Below are 20,024 nucleotides of genomic sequence, written 5' to 3'. Positions count from 1 at the left end.
ATTTTCTCCTCCCAGCAAAGCCAGAGCACTCGGTTAGAGCAGCAGTGAGTGGCTGGTGCTGGGAAGGCTAAACCATTCCCTCCCTGGCACAAGGCCTGCCTGGGACTGGTCTGATGGCTTAGGGTGGGTTGTTTGTGTTTGTGTTCTCTGAGGAGCATTTCCTCCATTGGCCAGGCACTGTGCCGGAAACCATGAACGCACGAATGTGTTTCATCCCCATGGCAAGCCTGATTGCTACCGGGTCCTCGCTGTCCCCACTGCACAGCGGAGCTGGGGATAGCTGGTGCACCTGGAGACCCACGGCTGGGGAGTGCCAGTGATGGGATGCCAACTCAGATCGGGTTCCCAGAGTCCACGGCCCCCTGCTGCCTGCACTAGGTCAGCAAACTGTGGCCCTGGGGCAGGGCCTGGTCTGGAGGCCAAGGCCAAGTGGAGCGAACATCTGGACCAGCACATCTGGATGCAGGTAGGCTCCCTGGGCTTCTTGTTTCTCAAACGTTCCTCCACCCTGCTATGGTTTGGGGGTTTACAGACAATCTGCTCACAGTCCAGGTGGGGCTGGGGAGAACAGGCCTACAAACATCAGAAAAATGTCACAGGCACCGTGGCGAGGCATGAGAGAAAGAGGTCAATTCAGAACAAAACATACACCTCTGGTCACAACGGGGTGGCAAACGGTGTTCATGGACAACAACTCCGAGCCAGGTCTTTCCCAGGCACAAGTTCACATGCTCCTTACGCCTGAGACATGCCATGCCGGTACAGGGAAAACATTTTCCTTCATTTCCTCCTCCCAGGACCCACACAGAGTAGAGAGAATTTAGGATTCCCCAGTAACAGGGAGCAGTAAAGGTTGTGGAGTCAGAAAGAGGCTTAGTGGAGATTCAAACTGAGTGCTTTCCCCCAGAGCCTTCCTCTTGACTTCCATTTCAGCTTCTCCCCTGTGGACCCAAAATGCTCTGTGCACCCCTCACATACTCTCTTTGACAGTTAAGATTTAAGCTCCCTGAAGGCATGGTGTGTGTCTTGCTCCCCACTAGGCACCTAGAACCTACAGCAGTCCCTCGCACAAATAATAATGTGCTCAACACCCTTGGTAAATGACTAAATGTCACAAGCACCTTCCACACTGGATTGGGACATCCTTCGGGCAGGAACCATGTCCCCTCCGTATTGTATCCCAGGATCAGCATGGGGCCAGGTCAGAGGAGACACGGTTTACTGGAGGACATCCAGTGGGACAGAGGAGTCCAGGGGTCTGATCCTGGAAAGTAACCAGCCCCAGACTGAAGACCTTGGACTGGGACAATTCTTCTCCCCCCTCCCCCTTCCCTCAACCCAGAAAAACACGGGTCCCCCAAAGGACCCCTGAGCCTGACCCCGCTTGGCCTGAGATGGAAGTGACTCAGTTCTGCCGTGGCCAAAGGAAATGTCAAATCATTTATCCAAAGTAGCTCATCTGTTTCTAATGAAGCTAAGGGTATGTTTTCCCAGACACCACAGCCCATGAGGATCAAAGCAGGGGCAAGAGACCTGAAGACAAAACCAAGAACAGCAACAAGGTAAGAGCACTAACCCTCAGCCTGACTGACCTTGCGGCACCTCGGGGACAAAGCGAACAAAATGGTTTCGGGCTCAATCAAAACTCGTTTGGTTCCAAACAGCATGGATTGCTGGCGTATTTCGAATTCACTTGGTTCCAAACCCTTTTAAAGATCTCAAAAATAATAGCTGCTCACTATAAAATGTTCAAACAGGGGCACCTGGGTGACTCAGTGGGTTAAGCTTCTGCCTTCGCCTCAGGTCATGATCTCAGGGTCCTGGGATCGAGCCCCGCATCGGACTCTCTGCTCAGCGGGGAGCCTGCTTCCCCCACTCTCTGCCTACTTGTGATCCTGTCTGTCAAATAAATGAATAATTTCCTTTAAAAAAAAAAGTTCAAACAACATAGAATCATTTAATAAAGAAAAATTAAAATCACTGTTCAAATTCCAGACCACTGTTACAGATAAGATGCACACACTCATACCAGTTTACATAAACGGGACCTTGCTTTAGTACTGTTCTATAACCTGTTTCTCTCTCTCAAAAATATGCTGTGACCATCTCTCTATGTCCATAGATACAAGTTAATATAATTTTTGGTGCCTGCCTGTGATTCTAATCCAGAGGTCAACAGACATTTTCTGTAAAAGGCCAGAGGGTAAATATGTTAGGTTTTCAGGCCACAGAGGATCTCTTTCTCCTTTACAACCCTTTCAAAGTACAAAAACTATTTATAGCTCAAGGACCACACAACAGATTGTGGGCCGGATCTGGCCTCACCTACGGACACTGAAGATCCTACATGAAATTACTTAATAAATCCCCCATTGAAAGACATGTAGGTTGTTTCCACGTCTTCGCTATTACAAAAAACCCTGTGATAAACACCCTTGTGCACACAGATACCTGTGCATCTCCTGGGGAAAGTTCCTGGAAGCTCAGAGCTAGAGAGCAACTTCACAGTGAAGGCATTCCCTCTAAGGCCTTCTAGACAAATAGCTATGCAGTTTCTGCTAGAGTATTTCCAGAGATGGGGGACTCACCCCCTACAGGCACAATCTACCGTGTTGTTAGGACCACACACAGAGGAAGCAAGTTTTCTCTCTTTTTGAGCCAAGGACTGCCTCTTTCTCACCTGGTACGATTCTCACTGGTTCTGCTCACAGAATCACAATGTCTAACCCTTTTTCCTTCCACGTGTTTGAAAATGGCAGGTGTTAAATTCCACACCTCATGCAGCTGTGGTGAGGCCAGAGTGAACACAAGGAAGTGCTCGGGCCACATTGGCCATTACGGCTGCTTGGTTAGCTGCCTGCTGAGGGCCACATGGCCATTCCTCGGTGCCCTCATCTTGGGTTGCTCTGGCACAGTCCTGAGTGTGATCATCTGAGGACAGAGGATATCACCCTCTTGGGTTAACAGAGGGCCAAAGATGACGCAGGTCAACCATGTGATGGGTACACAGACTGTGCTCAGGCCTGGCCTTCTCCCATCTCTCCAGGCAAGTAAGTGAGGCCAAATCCATCTTCTTTGGGATCTAGAACCTCGAATCTGTTCACATGGACTGATACCCCAGGCAGCAGGGCCAGTGTCCGTGGACAGGTGTTCAGGTTCGTGCCCATATCCAGATGCGGTCTTCAGTGTTTCCGAGCTTACCGCTCACTGCCAATGCAAGTAACAGCTTAAACTGCACCACCATGCCACACATGTCCCGAGCTGGCCTCCTCAGCTCACAACTGTGTTCCTTTCCTTCTCCTTCTAAACCGCTCCAGAAATTCCCCATCCCCTGCATGTCCACACCGTGGACTAGGGATTTGGCAGATGCCATCACCACCAAGCCTTCAATAACCATGGTCAGCTGGATGGTGGCCCCAAGGACAAGTTTACATCCCAACCTCTAGTGCCTGTGAATGTACTGACTTTACTTGGATAAAGGGTCTTTGAAGACGTGTTTAAGTTAAGGATCTTGGGATGAGACCATCCTGGATTGTCTGGGTAGGCTCTAACGCCGGGGACTGGTGTCCTTGCAAAAGACAAACAGGCAGAAGGGGAGACAAGGAGGTGGCCAGGCGACGACAGAGGTACAGACTGGAGGGGTGCAGCCACACAGCCCGACAGGCGAGGAGCCGCCAGAAGCTGGAGGAGGCAAGGAAGACCTCTTCCCATTTGCCTGCAGAGGGAGCGTGACCCTGCAGACACTCTGTGGACTCCTGGTCTCTAGAACTGTGACAAGATACATCTCTGTTATTTTAAGCTCATGCTAGTGTGTGAGGGCAGCCCTAGGAAACAAGTATAGGAACAGTGCAGCCCAGGGGCAAAGCCTCTGACACCAGATACACCTTGACTAAATCCCCAGCCCTGCCTCTAATTAACTGCACAAACTTGAGCAAGTTCTAACTTTTCCAAGCCTCAGTCTACTCCTCTGTGAACCGGGTATAATGATCGTACCACATGAAGGTGTGGCAAGAACCTCATTTGTTCCTGCCTATGATTTCCCTAACACACTGCTCATATCATAGTAGTTTCTCTTGTCCGGAGGAGGAAAAAGGGGTATGACATGCCTTGAGCTGTCCTGGGAGTCCCGAGCTCCCTCCTGACTCCTGTGCTGGCCTTTGGTAACCTGCCACGACTGGGGTGGGACTCAGAACCCTGTTTGGAACTTGATCCCTGGTCTGTAACTTGGAACTTGAGGACCTGGTCTGAGGTCCAACCTGCTCTCCCACTTTACAGATTGGGAAACTGAGGCCCGGAAAGGGAAGGATAGTTGCATGAGGTGACTCAGGGTGTCAGTTCCCTGATTCCTGAGAGGGCACGTTCTTTCTTCTCTACCAAGCTGTCCTTCTAGAAGCTAACTCTCAGATGAGGGCTCAAGGCAGCTGGGGCCAAAGGGAAAAGGGGAGCTCCTGTTCAAGGCTTTAGAATTCCTGATGAGGGCGGCTCTTAGTAGATGCCTACATCCTAGGTCTCTGCGTCCAGTGATTAACCAGTTTGGGGCAGGTCCACGATGGGACCGTCCCCATCACCGTCATCACCTTCGCCATCTCTATCATGGCAGCTATGGCAACTCGGTGCTTACATGGGCCTGACGTCTTCTACTGAATTCTACCATAACATTCATGTAGATTAGCTCATTTAATTACTCCAACGACCCTATGAAATTGCTACTATTATTATCATCCTTATACAGAAGAGGGAGTGTACGGAGACTTGGGAAGTGTCCTGGGTTGAATAGGTGTCCCCAAAATTCACAAAATTCACGTCGACCTGGAACTTCTGATGTGACCATATCTGAAAACGGTCTCTGCAGACATCATTAAGATGAGGTCATACTAGATCAGGGTAGGCCCTAACTCCACGATGACTGGTGTCCCTATAAGAAGAAACACAGAGACACAAGGAGGGAACATGGCCATGGGAAAACAGCAGCGACAAGTGCAGAGACGCATTTGCAAGTCTGAGGGATGCCAGGGACTGCCAGCACCCACCAGAAGTGAGGCGAGGAAGGAGTCTTCCCAAGAGCCTTTGCAGGGAGCCTGCCATGGTTGATTTCATGAACTTTGGGCCTCCTGAACTGTGAAGCATACATTTCTGTCATTGCAAGCCACCCGGTTTATGGTCATTTGTGACAGCAGCCCGCAGACATGAATACAGAGAGGTGAAACATCTTGCTAGCCATGGCCTCAAACACAGAAGCAATCCAGGTCTGTTCAAATCACACCACTCCCCAGTTCTCCCAACTAAAAAACTTTTTTCCCCATCAGGAATATAGAATGTGAGCACTGAAAGGAAAGGCGGCAGGTGAGACTGTTTACGGAGCACTTACTAAGTGCCAACTGTACTAGCTGTGCTGCTCTGTGAGTGCTACGAGTGTGTCTGGAGCCCGCTGAATCTGCACAGGGCATGAGCTTTAGCCCCATTCTACAGGTGAGGAATGTTGAGGCTCGGAGAGCGGAAGTAACTCACCAAAATTCCCAGGGCTAGGAGTGGTGGGGCTGGGCCTTGGGTCCCTCGGACTCCAGAACCTACAACCTAACCTCTAACGCATCTTCTTCTCCCTATGTATCGAGTTCAATCCCTTTGTTTTACAAAGGAGGAAGCCAAGGCACAGCGACAGCACCAGTCACAGATGCTGTGCCCACAGTGGAGAATAAAGAGCTTAAACAAAGCATCTGCCAACCAACCAGCCGGGGTCCAGTTGGGGGAACCCTCTATTTGTATACAGAGGGTGGCTGCTCTTCCCACTGGGGAAACAAGCCCGCCGGGCAGCAAGGGCTGCAAGGTTTGTCCCTGCCCACCATTTAACAGGAGTGGCAAGTCGCCAGAAATTAATTAGCTATCTCAGTTTTGGCACAGCCTGGGGAAGGAAAGTGGTTAATTATAACAAGGCATGTCATGGAGAAGATTAAAGGCTGGAACATGGAAATAAAGGGCCCTGAGTTGAACATGAGTGGGGGCCCGGGATGGCCACGTCACGCTCAGCAGTAAACAGGGCAGAAGCCTGGGCTGTTCAGCTCAAGGACCACAACATGCACGTGGAAGCCAGGGAAGAGAAGCTCTTCTCCATCGCCTTGGCTCTGCTTCTGGCTTAAGGGTGGCTGGGCCAGGGAATGGGGCCCCAAGATAGCAGAGTTCCTCAAGTGTAGCATGTCAGCCCACGGGTCTCCGGAAATAGGACATGTCCCTCCTACAAACACCTACTGACCTTCTGCCTGAGTGTCAGACCCTAGGCTGGGGCTCCAGCTGTGAGCAAAGTCTATTCCCCGCCCACACACACACACACACACCTGCTCCTCGGGAGAGAGAGGGAGAGATGAGCAATCGTGTGCTTGAAAAAGTATGTGCGCATCGGGGACACATTGGACACTGTGGCAACACGGTGGGGGCCTGGGGGCATCAGAGAAGGCTTCCCGGAGGAGGGGTTTGCAAAGCTGAGAAGCAAAGGGTTATTCTAGAAAGAAGAGAGGCCCAAGGTTCCGGCACATCTTCCCTCTTGTCTTGCTGTTGAGGGATTTTTATTATAGATCCCAAGTACTCCATAGAGAGAACCTCATTAACAAAGTGTCAACTAGATATTTATGAAATAGTGACGTCTCCTTCGGGTCAGGCACGGAGCTAGGAAATAGGATAGAAGATGAACAGGACACAGATCCCACCCTCCAGGAGCAACCAGTGGAAAAGGGAAATCGAACACTGGAATGAGCAATTACATTACAACTAGAAAACACTGATTCAGGAACATGACCCTGTACTTGTGTGTGGCTCCCCTTGTTCTATGCGAGGCACAGGCAAAGGCACCTGATTTACACTGTTGCATTTCCTCCTCACAATAAATGACCGTGGTAAGTGCTATCACTGCGTTTGGCACCTGAGGCTCAGCGAGGCAGAGAAACTTGCCCAAGGTCACACAGCCTGTAGGCTCTAGTACCAGGACTCATGCCCAAGTCTGTCTGATTCTGTGATGATTAGTTTTATGTATCAAGCTGGCTGGGTTCCAGTACCCAGTTATTTACTCAAACAGCAATCTCAGTGTTGCTGTGAAGGTATTTTGTGGATGTGGTTAATATCTGCCATCAGTTGGCTTTAAGGAAGTTATCCTTGGTAATGAAGCTCAACCTTAAAGGGCAAAACTGAGGCTTCCCAGGGGGAGAAGAAATTCTGACTATTGACTACAGAATCCGCTGTTGCCCGAGAGCTTCCAGCTGGCCAGCCTTGCCAGCCCCCACAACGTAAGCCAGTTCCCTGAAATATATCCTCATGGTTCTTTTTTTCTGGTAGGACCGTGTCTGATACAGACTTGAAAGGCCATGATCTAGGCTAACATGAATGCCAGAGAGCCACATACTGTTCTCACCAGAGAAGGGGCGAAGACACCAGCCCCTAGGAAAGTGTTGTAGAGATTGAGAGTTTCCAAGCAAGGTCCTCTGTGTGCAGCCTTATGATATTACCAAAGCACACGCTCATTTTTGCCCTTGTTGGATTTGATGGATTCTTGTGGTCCCTACCATCGTCAAGTGAAAATCCCACAATTCCGTGTAAAAATACCACACGCAAGTTTGTCATTCTTAGTGACCACAGTATGAGGAATACGGGGATGATATAGTTTGCCTCACCTGTCCCCAGGCCCCAAGGGACACTCCTTGAGGACAACAGACAAAGCCAGCCCTGTGCAGAGCACATCACGTCTATTCTCCCCTCCGACTCACACCCACTGTGGGAAGTGCGTACCTATATACTTCCATTTTGTTCATAGAAGGCAAATGACCCACAGGGCAGATGAGCTTGTCTAGGAGTACAGAGTGCACAGAACCAGGATCCAAAGTCAGGTGTGCCAAAACACCCAGGTATCTCCCCTCTGGGCCTTTGGCCATGCGGGACCTTACTTATCACATATCCCTCTGCCTGACACACAAAAGTTTCACCTTTATTTATTAACAATTTATTATTTTAATAATGTTACAACTCAGTCTATCCTGCTCCATGGCCTCTCCTCATCCCGGGTGCTCAAAAAAAGTCATTTTTCACAGTTGGAATCAGAGGGTGTCATGAATCCCACCCTCTTGAGCACTGCTTCACAATCTCCTTGCACAGGCTCTGGAAGTCAGGGGAGGCTCGGTTCATGGGCTGACTGCCATTTACCAACTCTGGCCCTGGGCAAGTGAATTCACTTCTCTGAGCCTCAGTGTCCTCATCTGTCAAATGGAGAGAAACGTGCTACCAGCTTCAGAGCGTCGGGAGAATTAAAGGAGAGAACCTCTCAGCACAGAGCTGGCCACCTTGTCAGCACTCGAGAAAGGTTGGCAGGGCTATTTTTGGTGTAAAGTCCTGTGGAGTCAATATGCCACGCTTCGCTGGGATGACAGTGCCTGCACAGGTGACAGGAGTGTCTTCAGGCTACCTGCCCCTCCAGCAGGACAGTCTTCTCTGGTCACAGGCTGGGCTGCTTGGTGTCCCTGCCCCACCTCTCCCAGGGAGGAAGGGAAAATCACCAGATGGGGGGCACTTCCTAGCACTTCAGGAGCATGAGTTTTTGTAACCAAAGGAAACAGATTATCTCCATCTGTCCTGCAGGGGCATCTGGGCTGGCTGGAGAAGCCGTTTCTCTCCCTTGGCTTCATCCTGTCCCAAGTTCCTGAGTGCTGGGAAACCAGCCAGAAGGCGCCATTATCACCAACAACTTCCTGTTCCGGGCCAGGCCCTGAGCTAGGGCCATACATCTTCTCCCTTCGCCTTCGCCTTCACCGTTCTCTCTGCCTAAAACACTTCCTCTCAGTGGCAGGCCTCTCCTTGGTTGTCTCCTCCTCCCCGACCTCACCACATACAACCGCAGCCCCACCGCTCTCTCTCATGGTCTCCTATAGCCTTGGCCTAACATCTACTCATTTACTGTCTATCTTTCCCCTGCTAGAATGCCGGCTTCACGAGGGCAGGCACGGTATCTTGATCACTGTTACACACCCAGCCCCCAGAACAACGCCCTATATTAGGAGGAGCTGCTGAATACATGTTTGCCACAACCCTGCGAGGTAGGTTGTTTTCTATCATCCTCTCGTACAGATGAGAAAACAGGCTCGGCAAGGTGAGCCCAAGGGTGGAGGCCAGCAAGAAGCAGAACTGCGTTTGAACCCTGATCTCTTTGCATCTGAAGGATGAGGCTGCCTCGCCAGATACTGGCTCTGCCCCAGGAATCTGGGAATTCTCTGGGCCTGGGAGACGTCAGTACCGCCGCCCCCCCACTGGGCTGCCCTGTACAGGAACCCACTCCCCATGCTCCTGGATATGACTATTTCTAGCTACCCTTTGGCTCTCCCTTAGCCCAGGTAATCCCAAGCATGGAAAGAGATGCAAAAAAGGGACAAGGGGTTAGGAAAGGCAAGTTCCAGGCCTGCCTCATCCACTAACTCAAGAGACACTGAACTGCTCCAAGCCTCAGTTCCCTCACTTTTCAATCACAGGGGCTGAATTTGACATATAGGTGGCAAAAGATAGGGCAATGGCTGAGAGTGTAAGCTCTGAGATCAGACGGGACTTGGAGCATGTAACAGAACTTCTCTGTGCCTCAAGTGTCCTCACCTATAAATGGGGATAAGAAACTCACCTCATACGGGTCTGTGAGGATGAAATGGGGTAATACTTCTATCTCTCTAAGCAGACTGCCTGGCACAAAATAAGCGTTTAGTCAAGAGAATCATCATCCATGATTCAAAGCTCTACACCTTGGTGAAAAGGTCACCTTGGCAGGGGCGAAGAATGAGGTCATTTCCACCTCTCCCTGTGTTGTATTCACTGGATGGGGCTTTTTGACCTCACAGAACTTTGAAGTTTGAGTTCTTTCAATGTATCAAGACTCAGAAAGCTCCAGAAGACAAGATTCTTCCCGTATACACCCACCCTGGCCAGAGACAATGCTGTTGATTTCTGCAGCTGCACTGGGAGCTATAAATCAATAGAACCCAACCCAGACACCCCATCCCACCCCATATCCCCCAGCTGGTAATAGGGCCGCTGCAGCCTGCATGATGGTAAATTGCTAATTTAAGCCAGGCTTTCTGCTCATGCCCACGATTATCCCTCTTCCTGTGCATGTTATGATGTTCTGGGTAGCCAATTGGATTTAGAGGTCCCAGGACTCTGAGGTTAATGAAATCATGCTTTGCCCTTTGCATAGCCTCCAGACAGGCATCATCTGCCAGGAAGGGGAAAAGGGGAATCTGAGATGACAGCATCTCTGAATCTCAGTGCTGGGGAAGGGAGCCTACAATTACGTTTATCTTTTCTCCACCCAAATCTCCAGTGCCCTGCCTCCACCCAGTGGTTTTCCAGGGTCCTCTTGCATGCCTTCAGAGATGGGAAGCTCCCTACATTACACAGCAGCCCACACCCATTTGGACAGCTTTTAAAGATTTATTTATTTATTTTAGGGGCACCTGGGTGGCTCAGTCGGGTAAGCATCTGCCTTCCACTTGGATTATGATCCCAGGGTCCTGGGATTGACCCCTCATCGAGCTCCCTGATTGGCGGGAAGCCTGCTTCTCCCTCTGTTTATGGGTTCTCTCTCTCTCTCTCTCTCTCTGACAGATAAATAAAATCTTAAATAAATAAATATTATAAATAGATAAATAAAGTAATATTTATTTATTTATTTGAGCGAGCAAGAGAGAGAGACAGAGAGACAGAGTACATGTGAGAACACAAGTCAGGTGGGGGCAGAGAGAAGAAGAGAGAAATTTAAGCAGACTCCCTGCTGAGCACAGAGCCTGATGCAGGGGCTTGATCTCACAACCCTGAGATCATGATCTGAGCTGAAACCAAGAGTCAGATGCTCTACCAACTGCACCACCCAGGCGCCCCTGGAGAGCTCTGACTGTTGGAAATTTCTTTGTATAAATAATAAGAGGCGTACACAAATCTAAGTGTTTGAGAATGTTCAAGATGCATTGTTTAGATCAGCATGATACTGGAAAAAACATAAGTCCCCCCCAATAAAACACATTCATACAATGCAGCCATCAAAAAATCATGTTTTCAAAGGATGTTTGAGAACGTGACAACACACTCATGATATAATGTCAAGTGAAAAGCAGCTTACAAAGTATAATATATAACATGATCACTATTCCAATACAGTGATCCTGGTATCATTAAGACACACACACACACACACACACACACACACACACACGGGCAAAAAGAGAGAGAGGGAGATGGGAAGGAAATACACCCAAATGACAACGCTTTTCTCTTTGTAGTGAGATTATGGGTAATGTATGTCTCTAGTTAAACCTCTCCATATTTTCTGAAATAACTGTGTTACCTTTACAGCAAAAGAAAATTTCTAATATTGAGCTAATAAAACTTCCCTATACAATCTACCCAATAATTCCAGTTCCTCTGGGGCTCAATAAATACTGATTGATGGGGCGCTTGGGTGGCTCAGTCAGTTAAGCATCTGCCTTCAGCTCAGGTCATGATCTCAGTGCCCTGAAATTGAGCCCCATGTGGTGTCAGGCTCCCTGCTCAGCAGGGAGTCGGCTTGTCCCTCTTCCTCTGCTCCTCCCACCCCTCCCCTAGCCCCCAACTCATGTTCTCTCAAATCAGTAAATAAAATCTTTAAAAATTAAAAATAAAAAAATAAAAATAAATGCTAATCAAAAGAATGAGAAGCAAGCCCTTGAAACAGACATGATGGGGACGCCTGGGTGGCTCAGTAGCTAAGTATCTGCCTTTAGCTCAGGTCATGATCCCAGGACTCTGGAATTGAGCTCCACATCGGGCTCCTTGCTCAGTGGGGGGCCTGCTTTTTCCCTCTGCCTTCCACTCCCCCTGCTTGTACTCTCACTCTGTCAAACAAATAAATAAAATCTGGAAAGAAAGAGAGAGAGAGAGAGAGGAAGGAAGGAAGGAGGAAGGGGGAGGGAGGGAGGAAAGGAGGGAGGGGATGATGGAAAATGTTTATTGAGGGACGCCTGGGTGGCGTCATGCTCAGGTCATGATCCTGGGGTCCGAGGATCAAGTCTCACATTGGGCTCCCTGCTCAGTAGGGAGTCTCCTTCTCCTGCTATCCCTACCCCCTGCTTGTGCTCACTCTCTTTCTCTGTCAGATAGATAAATAAAATCTTTAGGGGAAAAAAAAAAAGAAAATGTTTACTGAAAACTTGCCAAATGCCTGCTTCTGTGCTGAAGTCCTTCATTCACATCATGCCTCAAAACCACCCTGTGAAGTTCTAATGCTACTCCCATTTCACAGATGAGAAAACTGAGGCTCAGAGAGGTTATCTGTGGCTAAGGCTCGCTCTGCCAGGAAACAGCACAGCTGAGCCCGGATCCCAGGTCAGTCTGGATCCGAGGTCCAGGCTGTCACCCACCGTAAGCCACGCAGAGGCCTCAGAGGTTTGTAGGCTGCAGTCTGCCCGCTTCTCCCTTCTTCTAACTGGACGTCACTAGTCCTCGCTCCATGAGCCTTGTGGACGAGTGGTGGAGGGGACATGGAGTGGGTTTGGAGTCGGAAAGACCTGAGTTGGCACCTTTTTGACCGTAACAGGCAGTGCTCCCTCTGAGCCTTCCCGTCCTCATCTATCCATGAGAGCCCACAGCCCCCACTGCAGGGCCGTCGTGGGTATAGAGAAGCCTCTGGCCCACGGCGGTGGCTCAAGAGAGGCTTTTTGGTGCCCTTGGGGACTCTGGGTGTCCTTCAGTGTCTCTATGAGTCACACACACTCCCCAGGAAACAAACCTGAGAACTGGGAAGCGCGGGAGGGGGACAAGGCCAGGAAGTACTGGGGGATGCCAGCTGGGGCTACTGCTTGTCTCCCTGCTCAGGCAGGGGGCGGGGGTTGAGGGGTCATCTGGCCCAGCCTCCTGCCTTCTGGAAGGTCTAACAGCACTCCATTGTATGTATTTATTTATTTTTAAAAGGACATTGGTTTTTTGTTTGTCATTTGTTATTATTTTGTTTTTATTTATTTTATTTTATTTTTTTTATTTATTTATTTGACAGACATAGATCACAAGTAGGCAGAGAGGCAGGCAGAGAGAGAGAGAGAGAGGAGGAAGCAGGCTCCCCGCTGAACAGAGAGCCCGATGCAGGGCTCGATCCCAGAACCCTGGGACCATGACCTGAGCTGAAGGCAGAGGCTTTAACCCACTGAGCCACCCAGGCGCCCCTGTCATTTGTTTTTAGAAAGGGAGGGGAAGAGTGGCAGAGGGAGAGAGAGAGAATCCTATTCAGTCTCCACATCCAGCAAAGAGCCCAATGCGGGTCTCCATCTCCCAACCCTGAGATCGTGACCTGAGCCAAAATCAAAAGTTGGACACTTAACTGACTGAGCCCCCAGGTGCCCTAGCACTCCATTTTAGAAAGGGGAAACTGAGGCCAGGGTTTCAGTGACCCCGACAAAGTGGCACAGCTCTCTTCCATCACCCTGAGCCAGGCCTCGGATTTCCCCTCATTGAGGCCCTCCCCTTCTGTCCCACCCCAGGCCCACCCGCACCCCATTCATCCTTTTGAACACAGATCCCTCCAAAGTCCTCTTCCCCACGGTCTGTGGTTCAAAGCTCCCTCATTTCCCAGAAGAGTCACCTTACCATGGGACCCAAGAGCCCACCCGGCCTCAGCTCCCACGACCTGGACCAGCAACTCCTGCCTCAGTACAGCCGCGGGCCCCTGACACGACCATGACCATGCTGGCCTGACTCTGGGCCGCTCCTCTGTCCCTGGCCCCTCGCCACCAGAATGGGCACACCAAAGCTCAACGCTCAGCTGGTGCGCCTGACAACCACACCGTGCTGAAGGGGTACCTGCTTGGGGTCCGGTTTTTGTCCCTGCAGCCTTCCCACTTGACAGACACCCTGGCCGCTGGCATTCACTCAGCTCCGCCCCAAGGTGAAATTCCCTGCCCTCTGCAGCGCTGGGAGATCCTGGGAACCTCTCTTTGCTCATGCTGTTGACTTCGCCAGGAATGTTCCACCCCTCTCCAAGCAGTCAACTGCTCCTGCCCCTTCACGATGCAGCACAGGCAACACCTCCTCTGGCTGGGTCAGGGGGCCTGCCCTGGATCCCCGCGGCTCCAGGACGCCAGATACCGGGCGGTGTGAGAAGCCAGAGGCCGTGCCTAAGCTCCAGCTGCAGGTCTGGGCCCTGGTTGCTGAGGCTGGACAGGCCTGGCAGGGCTCAGTGAGCTGAGGCCAGACGGGCCTGGCAGGGCTCAGCATCAGCAAATGCATGTTGGATAAGCAGATGTGCAGATAATTCAGGAAGCAGGCAAGGGCCAAAGACAGAAAATGTAAAGAATGAGGCCCCGGGGTGCCGCACTGCCTCCCGGCACAGAAGCAGGGTACTGGTTCATCATGGCACCTGGCACACCTGAGGGCCTACTAGGTGCTGGGTGCTGCGATGCAGACTTTACACACACGAGTTCCTCTAACCCTCCCCCAAATCTACCCTGATCACCCCGATGTGACAGAGGCAAACATGAGGCTCAGGGAGGGCAAGCTGTTCGCCCCAGTGCCCGCCGCTGGGATGTGGTCGAGCTGAGGTTAAGAACTGGCATCTCTCTGTCTCCCCAGGCCTGGGAACCCTGGGTCCGTGGACTCCACCCCAGGTAAGAGAGGGGAGGAAGACAAGAAGCCAAGGGGCTTGGTCTGGGCCTCCAAAGAAAAACGGTGGGGACTCGGAGCTCCCAATCCTGCAAAGTTAACCCCTGAGCACCTGTCCCAGCAACCCCTGGCACCCCAGTAGTAGAGGGAGGGGACAGCCAGAGCTCCTCATTCATCTGTCATGACCCCAGCCCAGGCCAGGCTGCCCAGCCCAGCCTCCCCTCCCGGGAGGGAAGCACTCACGATGGGAGGGGTAAACGTGCTGTTTGACTAATGTCGTCCTGTCTGTCTGAGGCAGGTACTCTGATCCACACTTTATAAATGAAGAAACCAAGGTGCAGGGTGGCAGTCCAGCTTACTAAAAACCTTGGGAGGTAGCAGAGCCCACATCTAATCTGAGGAGAAGTCAGAAGAGAGAGGGGCCAAGGGAGAGACTGAGGGGCAGAGAAGCACAGGGCCTGAAACAGTCAAGAAGAGGCAGGCTGAGGCCAATTACATGCAGGGAGCAGGTAGGGGAGGGAAGGGGGGTCGGAGACACAGCAGGGTACGAGCCTGCTGAATCCAGGACAGGGAGAGGTGCGGGCAGGGAAATAGGGCAGGCTACGGAACAGACAGGAGGCCATGCAGAAAAGCATCGACTCCGTTCTCCTGCCTGGATTCTGGGGCAGGCAAACCAGGAAGTCCTGGGCCATGCAGAAGGAAGACATCCGGGGTCACCTGTCAGAGATGGGGGTCTGCTACGCCCTCCACACTCTGCCCTACCCAGTGGGCCACCAGTGAGAACTCTGAGATGGCGGCCCTGCTCAGGGAACTGACACCCAGAAGGAGGGCTTGTCAGGCATCTGCTCTGAGGACCCACAGTGTCACCGCTGTGGTGAACGCACCACTGGCTGAACTCACACTGTGGGACTAAGTGGTGATGCTCTGCCTGGGGACCATATGTCCCCCAAATCCTGCTCATACTTCACAGAAGCCTTGGGGACCAGAGGCTGTTCGCTAAAAGCACAATTCCCAGAGGCCCCTCTCATGCATCCAGAAGGATGCTTCCCAAGTGGGTCCATGAAGTAGGTAGAGGGCTGGAGTGTGGGGGAGGCAGGAATGAAGGGTGCCTCATGATGGGGAATTCTGAGCTTCTTTTTTCTCAGCCCCTCATCTGTGTTAGGCTTCTCTTCAGAGGTTCTTCCCTCAGCTACTTACTGAGCTACCCACTCCTCTCCTGCAGATCCTCAGAGGTCTTCTCAGAGCTCCCTGACCAAGTGAGACCCCCCACACACACACACACTGTGGGCTCCCCAAGTGCCCACCTACTCCTCCATTTCCCTCAGCACAAATACAAGTTTGTTGGATGACTAGCTGATGATTGTCATTTCTCCCACCATGAGGGCGGAGACCGTGTATTTTTTTCCTCACCACTGCACCTCAGCATCTAGCCCAGTGTATCCACAGAATTTTCTTGAATGAGTTCATTCTTTTCATTCCTTCACAGAGTGCCAATCCCTTTTCTCAGAGGAGGTAAATAGCTTAGTTGCAACCCTTCCAGCCCTCACCATAGCCTCGGACACATTGCTGCTCCTCCCACTTTACAAGGGAAGAAATGAGTTTCAGAGAAGTAAAGTCACTAACCAAAACACACAGCAAGTAAGTGGTTTTGAACTCAGGGTCGGAACTTAGAGAAGTCTGGCTCCAGAGCCCGATCTCTGCCAACACACACTACCCTGCTTTCCCACCCCAAGAGTTTCTCTGGATCTTCCCTTGGAAACCTGCCCCTGCCCCCCAACTGCCCAAGCTCAGGACTGACAAGCAGAATTCATTCTTTCAACCATACATTCGTTCAACCAGTCAAGTGACTCACTTACCAAGCTTGGCAGGGGGCTGTGCCAAGCTCTGCATGGGGTGCCAGGAAACCAGACAAATCAGGGGCTTCCCTCCATCCTGGGCTGCCCTCCTTCCACTGTTCTTGGGACTTTGCCAGCAGAAGCAGAGCATCAGGCAGCAGCCCTACCCTTAGCCTCACTGTCAGGGTACAAGAGTTAAGTGCCAGCCCCATCATTAGTCCTCCCCCCAGGACAGCAGCCTAAAATACTTAGGCCAAATAATGTGAAGCTTCACAATCCTTTTGTCTCCATTGTTCTCAGATGACCTGAGACACAAGGAAGCACAGAATTCTGCTCCCTCCTTCCATGCAATTCTTTGACTCTCCCCTACCCTAGGCAGCTCTTGAAAAAGTTATAGACTTGAAGTCCTAAAAACAGGGTTTTAGCTCCAGGTCTGGGGCTAGCTGTGGGACCTCTGGAAAACAAATAATCCTGCCTCTCCCTGAACCACAGATTCCATAGCTGCAAAATGAGGTGATCATATTGAGGATGCTAATGCTTATGCCACCAGCTTATAGGTGAGGATTAAATCATTCAGACCTAGAGAGACAGTTATCACGTACATGATTGGCTCGGGAAACATCTTAGCAACATGGGGACCTATGGGGGCTAGCTCTGCTGCTTGCAAGATGCATTTGACAATGGGATTTGGGGAAGGTTGGCTGGAAGCAGCCCTAGCAAACTGAGCCCAGAACATTCCCCAAGTGGACTGTCAGAAGTGAGGGGGCTATCCCCAGGCTCACTGGGAGTGGAGGAGCTCTGCTCATCAGCCCAACAGCCAGAGTCCCGGGAGAAGAGCTGGGAACAGGAGAGAACACACTGACACAGCTCTCCCCATTCTTCAGCACCTGGCGCTCCCCAGAGAGGGTATATGTGCAGAACCTGGGACTCGGACTCTTAGCTATCCTCAGGCCCACCTTAGAGCAAGTGCCTCTTTCACCCTCCCTTCCTTAAAAAGCACTAGAAATCTGGAAAATTCCTTCTCGTCATAACACAGACACCTTCCATTTACTGGGTCCAGGCACCAGGCCAGCTGCAATTTATATGCTTGTTCCCTGACACTTCACAAAAACCTTGTTGAAGAAGGTTCAATTGTTACCCCATTCTATAGATAAACAAACTGAGGCTCAAAAGAGAAAATTATGCACCCAAGTCACTGGAATTCATACTCAGGTTGGCTCTCCTCTAAAGCCTGTACTACCTCCAAAGACAAAGTAGGGAGAATCACTGACAAAACGCACTGCAAAGATCCATCCTGCCCGTGCTTGGGGGAATCTTCCCACCGTAGCTGGTGAGCCACTGAAAACAGAGGAAATCCTGTGCCCTCCACTCATCCTGGGGAAGCAACGGTGCCAATGCTCCCTCAATACCCACACACTCATCCAGGTCTCCAGGGCACAACACTCTCTCCTGCAGAGATCCCAGACTCTGGAGTTCAGACTCCCACCTGAGGAGACTGGGAAACAGACCGCTTCAGACAGGGAAACAGACAGATGAGGAGGATGGTGGGATAGGGGCCTGGGGTCCCACTGTGATGGGCATCAGTGACTGAGCTGACACCACAGTTCATATCTAAGTCCAACCTCAGAGTCCACCGTCTGCCCTCCGCCCTGCTGGGTGGCACCACAGCCCAGAGAGAGGTTTAGGGCTCTGCCCTCAGTCAACCTGCATGGATGACCCATTTCCAAGTGTCAGTAAACACAAGAGCATCTTTGTTGTTATAAGGCTAGGAGTTTCCTTTCGATCCTTTTTGCCCATGTCTGAGCTGGCAGAACTGGGTCAGGAGGCTGCTTCCAGGCAAGCCGATGATGTTTTAGATTGTCTGAGAAAGTCCCGGCACTCTACATCGATATTGCAGAAGAGAATTTCGCTTCCTGAGGTGAAAAGTACAAACCCCACTCCCGTCCAGACAAACCAGTGCTGCCTCCAGCAGAAAGAAAAACCTATCAGGGAAGAGGAGAGAGTGAGACGGGGCATCTGTGAGGGGGTGAGACTTGGCTGAATCACACCCAGGGCTCCAGGCCAGATGGCCACTGAGGATGGAAGCAGGGGAGGGACTGGCTGGCCCACAGCCCTTGCCCACCGTATGTAGGAGCCACGGGCTCCTCCTCGGCAAATGCGCACACAGGTGCACAAACAGAAGGTTCCAAAGCCACTCCGGGTGCTCTCCTCCCTCACGGGTTTCAGGGACTTGACAAAAAACAACACGGTCACATAGTCACGGTCTCATACAGAGAGAATCACCAACTGACGGCGTGGGATAAGCACACACCATCATAGGAACCCTAAGAGAACGGTCATCAAATGGGACTTTGTGAATGTGTCCACAGAGTGGTGCGGACCCGCCAGCCCTCTCCCATCCCCACACCTGCACGGACAGCTGGCCCTCCTGAGGCCCCCTCCCAGGAGGCTTGTAGAGGTCCAAACCCTCAATTCCTGTGTACTGTCCCCAACACAGAATCACCCACTGTGACAGACTGTCGCCAAACTATCCCACATAGCCTCCCGCAAAAGCAAGGGAATGTGAACGAAGGATTAAATGTTATTTAGTCTCACACACACACACACACACACACACACAGTCACTCACTCTCTCTCTCTCAATCTCTCCAGCGTCCTTCTCTCAATGGAAGTGGTCTCCTCGCTGGGCCCCGGGCTCCCCCTGCAGGAAGTGTGGAGGTGCGGGGAGCCCAGGTCCGAGGTCAGGGGCCGCGGTCCGCGGTCCCCACTCTCACCCGGGGTGGGGAGTGGGGGGGTTAGCAGGCCGCAGCAGACTCACCGGACGATGCCGAACATGACCAGCACGTTCCCCAGCAGCCCCACAGCGCACACGGCCGAGTAGAGCGCGGTGATGGCGATGGCCAGGGCGAGGGACGAGGCGCTCCGGGTGGCCGGCGGCCCCGACGCATTGGCGCTGGGGAAGGCGTCCGAAGCGTTGGCGGGTAGCAGGGGCTGCAGCACGGCGTCGGCAGAGGGGGCCGGCTCCATGGCGGCCGGGCAGGGGGTTCCGCGTCCCTCCCCGCCGTGCGCCCTGGGCGCAGAGAACCGACGCGAGCGACGCGCGAGGGCTAGGGCCGCGCGGCCCCGACGCCACGGACTGCAGTGCCACGGCCGCCCAGTCGGCCCCGAGTCCCCTCCGCGCGCCTGGTCGCCGGCCCCCCCCCGGCGCCCGGCTGCTCTCCTCGCCCCGAGCGCTCTGAGCCCGAGCCGCTGCGGGATCCTTGGACGCGCCCGCCCCGCGCACCACGTGGCCCGGAGGCGGCCGCCAGTCTGCGCCCGCGACCGGGGGCGGACGCTGCACCAACAGCTTGGAGCAGGGCCGGAGAAGCTTCCCACTCCTCCCTAGGTATGCTCCGCGGGCTCGGGTGCACCCCCGACCCCCGCTGGGGGTCACCTCCTCACCCCTTGCCGCTTTGGAGTCTGAAGGACCTGTATGTGAATCCCACGTCTCGCTCCTACTCTAACGAACAGAGAGTGACCTTGAGCAAGTCAATTAATCTCTCTCAAGCTCAT

The 20,024-nt window shown here is 52.2% G+C and overlaps 1 protein-coding gene across 1 annotated transcript in view; it reads right to left on the bottom strand.

Moving 5' to 3' along the window:
• Window positions 1-19,499, bottom strand: part of OPRD1 (opioid receptor delta 1) — a 33,410-nt gene extending 13,911 nt beyond the window's left edge. Inside the window, exon 1 of the mRNA XM_044236347.1 lies at window positions 19,291-19,499. Within this exon, the coding sequence (XP_044092282.1) occupies window positions 19,291-19,499 (209 nt within the window). The remainder of the gene's footprint in view (window positions 1-19,290) is intronic.
• Between the last annotated feature and the right edge of the window lie 525 nt (window positions 19,500-20,024).

The sequence above is a fragment of the Neovison vison genome, chromosome 2 (genome assembly GCF_020171115.1).
Source record: "Neovison vison isolate M4711 chromosome 2, ASM_NN_V1, whole genome shotgun sequence".
NCBI classification, from domain to species: domain Eukaryota; kingdom Metazoa; phylum Chordata; class Mammalia; order Carnivora; family Mustelidae; genus Neogale; species Neogale vison.
The sequence above is the reverse complement of the archived record's forward strand: the minus strand, read 5'-3'. Positions and strand labels throughout refer to the sequence as shown.